The 8,243-nt window shown below is 37.6% G+C and overlaps 1 protein-coding gene across 1 annotated transcript; it reads left to right on the forward strand.

Moving 5' to 3' along the window:
• Positions 1–493: 493 nt before the first annotated feature.
• Positions 494–1,840, forward strand: LOC115985743. The gene is made up of 2 exons (XM_031108646.1): positions 494–833; positions 942–1,840. The coding sequence occupies exons 1-2, from the start codon at positions 494–496 to the stop codon at positions 1,838–1,840; spliced, it is 1,239 nt and encodes a 412-aa protein (XP_030964506.1).
• Positions 1,841–8,243: the final 6,403 nt, after the last annotated feature.

Consider the following 8,243-nt stretch of genomic DNA (forward strand, 5'->3'; position numbering starts at 1 on the left):
TTAGAGTCTGAAAATTGAAAGTTGAAACCACACATCTCAACTCTCAAGTTCTTCTCAACAGTCAACCCACCCTCCCTCTGTCACTGCCGCTGCCCTCTATCCCTCACCGGAGTTAGATCGGGCCGATCGGTGAGCTCCGACGTTGACGCCGTGCCCTCTGTCCCTTCCGATCTCTATCTCTCTCGATGTAGACAACTGGTCCGATTCTCTTCTCTATTTTCTCTCTGTTTTTTTTTTCTTTTTTTCTTTCTTTTAGATGTTAATTTTGGTGAATGGGTGGGTGTACTGTTTATCACTTATTTATAACGCGTTTTGTTTGTTTTTTTGTTTTTTTTTTTTCTTTTTAACTACTGCTATGGCCTGTGGCTGACTGGGTGCCCTCTGTCCTTTTTTTTTATTAGTTATAACTTATAATTTATAAATTTGTTTTTGTGTGTCCTCCTATAGTTTTATTTATTTATTGAAGTTAAATATTGTAGGTGATTTTACTAAAATGAATACTAAAAATGAAAGTGAGAAATCATCAGCTGAGATAACTGCTGCTCCTCTATGGAAATATGTTACTAGGTTAGAAAAAGCAAGTGTTGGTGGTGGGAATATTTTTTTCAAATGTAATTATTGTGAAAAAACTTTCAAGGGGTCTTATTCAAGGTTGAAGGCACACTTTTTAAAACTACCTAAGTTTGGAATACAAGCATGTGCCAAGGTTGGAGATGAGTATCATGATGAAATGCAGAAATTAGAAGATGCGTTTGAGGAATCTTCGTGTAGATTGAAGAAGCCTAAGCTAGTGTCTTTACCAACTAATTCTCCTACTAGTCCTAATTTGGCCAGTAGATAGAGTAGTACGACTACAAGTCATCCCATTTTTCCAAAAAAAAAAAGGGTTGGGAATTCTCCTTTGGAGAGGGTTTTTAACAATGAATGTCGAGAGCAATTAGATTCTCTTATTGCTAGGACATTTTATTCTGCTGGTTTACCCTTTCACTTTGCTAAGAACCCGTATTGGATTAAGATGATCAAGTTTGCAGCTAATAATAATTTAGTGGGCTATATTCCTCCGGGTTACAATAAATTAAGAACAACTCTGTTGCAAAAAGAGAGGGCACATATTGAGAAGTTGTTGAGGTCCATTAAAGACACTTGGAAAGAAAAGGGTTTAAGCATTGTAAGTGATGGGTGGACAGATGTACAAAAAAGGCCACTTATCAATTTTATGGCTATATCACAGAAAGGGCCACTTTTTATCAAATCCATTGATGGTACCAAAGAGTACAAAGACAAGCACTTCATTGCTGACTTGTTTCTAAAGGTCATTGGTGAGGTTGGGCATCAACATGTTGTCCAAATTATTACTGATAATGCATCTGTTATGAAGGTTGCAGGATCTATTGTTGAAGCTGAATATTCTCATATATTTTGGTCACCTTGTGTTGTGCATACCCTCAATTTGGTTTTGAAGAATATATGTGCACCTAAGTACTCTTTGCATAATGAGGTTGCATATAATGAATGTAACTGGATTGCACAAGTTTCAAATGAGGCAATTTTCATTCGTATTTTCATCACAAATCATTCTATGAGATTAGCAATTTTTAATTCATATTCCCCTTTGAAGTTATTTGCTGTTGTTGAAACACGATTTGCTTCAATAATCATCATGCTTAAAAGATTGTTTCAAGTAAAAAAAAAAATGGTCATTAGTGAGGAATGGATGTCATATAGAGAAGATGATGTAGGAAAAGCTCAAACGGTGAGGGATTATGTTTTGAATGATTTGTGGTGGGACAAGGTTGCATATATTCTGAGATTCACAAAACCTATTTATGAGATGCTTTGAGTGGCTGACACGGATGCACCTATTCTCCATAAGGTGTATGAAATGTGTGATTCCATGATAGAAAATGTGAAGAAAGAAATATATTGGCATGAAGGCAAGGAAGACTATGAGGAGTCTCCATTCTATGATGTGGTATACCATATACTCATTGAATGGTGGAATAAAAATTGCACACCACTTCATTGCCTAGCCCACTCCTTGCATCCGAAGTAATTTTTCTATCTCTTTAATCTTTTCGTTTATATTCTTTAGGCATTTCCAAACAAATGAACTAAACTCATTAGTTGTACTTATTTATTTGCTTTTAACTAGGTATTATACTAGTCAATGGATTGAGGAAGTCAGAGGTCGTGTTCTGCCACATAAGGATGCTGAAATTTCAATGGAGAGAAACAACTGCCTTAAAAGGATCTTTCATGATCCTGATGATTGGCAGAATGCTATTAAGGAGTTTGGTTTGTTTTCAGCATTTAAGACTTATGATGAGGATAACATAGAGGATAGGTGGAAATTCGATCCAGTGCTTTAGTGGTCAACTTATGGGTCTAGTTTACCATTGCTTCAAACTTTAGCTCAAAGCTTCTTGAACAGCCTTGCTCATCATCATGTGCTAAGAGGAATTGGAGTACATATGGCTTCATCCATTGTATGAGGAGGAATAGAATTACTCCTAAACGTGCTGAAGATTTAGTGTTTGTTCATTCTAATCTTCGACTTCTTTCAAGGAGGAGGCCCGAGTACACTACAGGAGAATCTAAGAAGTGGGACATTGGTGGAGATAATTGGGATGAACCATTTGGAGGACCTGGGTTGCTTGAGATTGCTTATCTCACACTAGATGAGCCAGAGATGGAGATAAGTATTGTTGAGAATAATGACTATGTTGATGACGATGATGTTGTTGTTTTGTGATAATCTTGAAAGTTTAAAACTTCTTATCCTTTTATGCTTTTAGTTTGATGTTGAACTTGTTATCCTTTAATGTTTTGTACTCTAAACATTTTATGTGTATTATTGTACTACTTTGGGTCTTAATTTACTTATTTGTAGTTCTTACATAATTTGAATTCTAAACATAAATGTATTTTATGTCTAAAAATATTAAAAAATGTGCCTAAATATAAAATTTAATTAATTATTTAACCGCCGTGTCGCAGCCGTGTCCACGCCTTGTCGTGTCCTTATTTTTCAAAAATTGCCATATCCTCGTGTTCGTGTCCGTGTCCGTGTTCATGCAACATAGCCTTCAACACACCAAAATAATTACCCATCAGCAATCTGTCTTTAATTTCACCTATCCTTGCTTCAACTAGCCATGTTTCGGCTAAAAACACCACTGGATCTTGTGCTCAAATCAAATCTCCGAGCTCTTGAACTGTCTGCCAGTTCCCAAGCCCACGACAATTCCAACATAGGATACTCATGGTTGCCGGTGGGGCTGGGAACCAGCCTCCACCATATCAAGTAGTTTTCCACCACCCCTCTTTGAAATCCTACTCTTCTTCGTTGGTAACTCTGAGTCGCTCTCCTCTCCCAATAAAGCCCGTTTCTGCCCCAAATTGATCTCCAAAAAATGGGTATGGACTGGCCTGATAGATTGCATTCTAACCCACTTACCCAGTTTTGTAGTATTTTGAAGCAATTTGGATTCGACTCCATCCGTGTTATAGCTTCGATTCTCGGCACTATCAGTCTTTTGCCCTTGAGAGTCATCCTCTGTTTCTTTCGACAGTTTCTGAATTGTACCCATGTTTCCCTGTTTCATTACTCCCAGGCTCTCAATCACGTGGTCATCAAGTTTTTTTAAATTCACAGTCAACCTCTTTCGTACGTCAAGGTTTTTAAACCCGGACCGTTTATTGAACCGTAAAAGGGAGAGGTTCAAGGTTTTTGAGGTTGAACCGAGGTCGAACCGGAGTCGAACCGTGATGACGTCATAATTAATTTAATAATTATTTTAAATATATATAGAAACATTAAATTAATAAAAAATAGAAAAATTAACTAAAATAGTCTAATTCATTTAGAGAATTAACATTACTTTAAATATTAATTCAATACAAGAATTTATTGTATAAATATTATAAAAATATTAAGTAAAAATATCATTACGTTAATTTCTAATCTAAAATATCTACGTCCACAATATTTTTACAATAAATTATAAGTTGGTTTAAATTTAAACGTATCATTGAGATTACTTTTTTGTTCTAATAATAACGATCAATAATAACCTACTACTTAAAATTTATTGTGAAAATATGAGAGACATAATCTTTCTATTCCTAACCCAATACAAATTTAAATTCTTTTTCTATTTATTCCCTCCATTCACCTACCACTCCAAAGCAAACACATCACGTTTGGAATTTGGATACCCTTCTTCGCCTGCCACTCTACAGCAACATCACGATGGGACATCAACTTTAACTTTTATTTATTTATTTATTTTATTTCCCAAAGCCTTCCATTTCCCAAGGTTTGATCTACACCACACCTTTAACTTAGTTGACAGTTCCATTTGTTCATCCCACAGGACGTAAGGACAGGGAAAATCTAAAAAAATTTGAAATGGCATTCCGGTCCTGAGAGAGAGAGAGAGAGAGAGGGAGCAGATGTACATGTACAGGCCAGGGTTAGAGTGGAATGAGTGATATTTTTGGTTGAGATAGTACACACAGCTCAGCAAGAGGAGAGCAACACCAGCCTGTCCTTTCTTTCTCTCTCTCTCTCTATGAGAATAGAGATGAGGCTTGTCTAGTGCTCTTATTCCTCTACCCAGGCCGAGTACTCTTCTTATTCCCACTATTCTTTTTTCTCTTCTTCCAAACCCAAGCTCTTCTTCAAAAAACCCCGTTGGCCTCGCATGGACTCCACTCCTCATCACCGAAAGACTAATCATGATCATAATCTCTTTTCTAGAAACTTTCAGAGACAAGGATAAAGCTAAAGGAGAGACAGTGGCTTTGAGGATCGAAAAAAAAAGAAAAGAACGGCGAGTCAGTGCGTCGGAGGAGCGTCGCCGTGTCGTAACAATTGTGTTTCTTTTTCTTTTGTTTTTCTGTGTGTGCATTTTTTTTTTTTTTTTTAAGGTTCAGATTCAAATGGATGCAGGGAACCGTGAGAAGCGGTCTGATCACGGTTCTCAAAACCGTGAGGTCCGACCGCGGTTCGCACGGGTCCCTGCTTTTATCCCATAGAGCGGGTTTTGCAGCTAAAAGAACCGCAAAGATGAACGGTTCAAGGTTTTTCAGGTCGGACCATACGGTCCGGTCCGGGTTTCAAAACCTTGCCGTACGTCTATGGAACAAAACAATTGGGCTTGCACTTGGTTTTCAGTATTTGAGTCCCGCCCAAGCACTTTATCCATCAGTAGTCCATCTTGGAGAGTCCGTGCTTGCGCACGTGATTGAGTTAAGACCAAATCCCAGCTGTCTTCAATAGCATCTTTTCCCAAATCACGCTTCAGCTCAGGAGAGTTTTGAACTGAAATTAATTCATCCCAATTTTCCTCCCCATTGATAGCTTTCCCTTTATTTTTGGAGCACGTTTCTGAATCCGTATTTGTCATCCCTTCAGCATTTAATTCCGTATTAAACTCCCCCCGATCTCCTCAGTTTCCATATTTGCATTCTCCTCTGCACAGACCATCGCCGCCTTTCTTCCCGCCGCCTCTGACACATCCCGCCTCCCTGCTCTCGGCCTAATCTCCTCTTCCAGCCCCAATTTATCGAAAAACATAGGAACATAGATCACCTTTTGGTTTGACGGCCTATAAGGAGGTGCTCGTAAAGATTCGCCAAATTGTCTATCTTCATCTTTAAGCATTCCTCTGCTTTGAATCCACAAAGGACAGTCCTTATCACCATCAGACAACCTACCACGCAAAAAACAGAAATTTCACAATCGCTCATATTTGAATGCCACCCAAGTTTTCTCTCCATTGTCCAGGGTTATATATCGTCCCCGGCACAAAGGTAACGAAAGGTCGAGCTTAATTCTAACCCGGATAAAACTACTTCCTTCCTCAGTTTCAGCAGCAATGGATCGAACCACCTCACCAATGATGTCGCAAATATTTTTCGCTACTTTTGTTGTCATATACCTGATAGGAATATCATGAACCTGAACCCAAAACATTGTCGTCTCAAAGGTTACAGACCTTAATGGAATATCCTTATCATACCTCTTTACTAGTACCGAATGCTTGTCAAAACTCCGTGGTTGGTTTGCCAGAATTTGAGTGACATCGCGTTCATCATCAAACACAAATAAGACTTTATGATCACTCATGTTTCGAATCTTGAATCCATCACTACACCGCCAGACTTGCTTGAAGGTTCTCCCCACAGCATCCATATTCAACGCCCTAGGAGTTAGGAATTTTGCCGCAATTATAAACTCATACTACGTTTGTGTCTTTGGTAATACATAGCCCGCCTTTTCTTTCTTAGTTAAAGATAATTGGGGAAATTACACTTTATCAGCTTAAACTATATCATAGATTACACTTTATACCCTAAACTATTCGATTGCATGTTTTACACTCTAAACTATGACCTTTGTTACACTTTGCACCCCAAAGTTAGTTTTACTGTTAAGTTAGATGGAAATTTGTAACACATGACTTGCACATGATTTTTGTTTAAGTGACACACAATTTAAAGATAAAAACACCCTTTCCAATCAATTAAAAACAAAATATCTCTCTCTCATGTGCGTAGCATCTCCTCCTCCCCAAATCAAATCTGTCTAAATTTTCAATTTCTCTCATGTGTCAACTCCTCTCCTTTCTCTCATTGTTCAGTTGCTCCACTGAGTAAAATAATAATTGATGAATCCTGTGATATCAGTGGGTTGAAAGTCTCGAGCCTTGATGAATTTGTGACTGAATCCTGAGAAAATAAATAGAAAATTCAGAGGAGACCAGTGGAATCCGACCAAGAACCCTCCGATGGTAAAGTTAGCCATTTTTTGTGAGTCCCAGTAAATTGGAAGTCTCAGAATCCGAATCCCTTACTCTTTCATTGGCGAGCATTTATATAGCGTGTGGGGAGCGGTTACTTGTTTGGTAACCGTTCCTATTGTTGGGGAATTCAAAAGGCTCGAAGGTAACTTCCATAACTGATGTGGAAGTTAGATTATTCAAGAAGTCTATGTTTCACAACGGTTGGACTTGACTAGCAAAGGCATGTTCTCTTACCCGGGGAGACATGTTCGTAGTGTAGTAACCTTGTCCGTCTTTTGAGGACGGACGGATGAGGTTGAACTTGGCGAGGATTTCCCTTCTTCCTGTCTTTACCTTGGATGACGCATATGGACGAGAAAAGACACCAACGAATTTCCGTTGCACATCAATACTAAGTTGCAAAAAAAAAAAATGGAAATCCACATCAATTTTTTTTTTTTTTTTTTTTTTAAAGAAAACTATCTAAAACATGAAGTCCAGAGATAGTTTAAGGAATAGTATAAGGCAGACAAGACTAATATGAACTTTTAAAGAAATATGTCAAGATTGAATCCATTCAAATTTTTATTTTAATATTGATTATTATAGATTTTTACTGTGTTATACCTATGCTTTGACCCCTCACCAGGTGTTGTAAAGAAAGCCATATATATATCTCATATTGTAGGCCCAGACTAGTTTTTCTTTTTTCTAGATGTTGGTTGTATGTGTTTGCATTAATTATCTCTCAGATTCTATTATAATTATCTGTATTCAAAACATACAAAAATTATGTCAAGATGATGACCATCATGTTTTAGAGGAGCAATTGAAGAATTTCAAAAGAAGAGAAGAGCTGTTGGCGGAGAGAGATGGGAAGAGCTGATGCTAGGCACACATGAGAACTAATATTGGGGATTTAGGGTTAGACAGAATTTGATTCGGGGAGGAGAAGATGCTAGCACGTGAGATGGAGCTTTTGTTTTTAATTGATTGGAAAGAGGGTGTTTTTGTCTTCAAACTATGTGCCACCTAAGTAAAAATCACATGCAAATCATGTGCTATAAATTTCCATCTAATTTAACAATAAAACTAACTTTGGGGTGCAAAGTGTAACAAAGGTTATAGTTTAGGATGCAAAGCATGCAATCGAAAAGTTTAGAGTGCAAAGTGTAATCTAGGGTATAGTTTAGGGTGATAAAATATAATTTTCCCAAGATAATTTTCCCCACTTTCTTGATAAATCCTCCATATTGTAACGAAAGTGGAAGGATCTGTTTGCAAAATTGTTTCCCTTAAACCCCGAAAAAATAAACCCACTAGCTCTACAAGCACCCTTAGCACTTGAGAGAACACTCACACCTACTAAATTTGTTTGGTTACATATTGATAAACACATAAAATTTGTCAAAATAATTTCTCGGTTGTAAAGTAACTGGGGTAGTGTGCCCATGC

This window comes from Quercus lobata, chromosome 4 (assembly GCF_001633185.2).
Source record: "Quercus lobata isolate SW786 chromosome 4, ValleyOak3.0 Primary Assembly, whole genome shotgun sequence".
NCBI lineage: Eukaryota > Viridiplantae > Streptophyta > Magnoliopsida > Fagales > Fagaceae > Quercus > Quercus lobata.

What these genes read in the sequence shown, in the direction of transcription:
- LOC115985743 (XM_031108646.1), top strand. Translation starts at nt 494, where the DNA reads ATGAATACTAAAAATGAAAGTGAGAAATCATCAGCTGAGATAACTGCT. An exon ending in TACTAGTCCTAATTTGGCCA is followed by an intron (nt 834 to 941) that starts GTAGATAGAGTA and finishes GAGAGCAATTAG; the next exon opens with ATTCTCTTATTGCTAGGACA.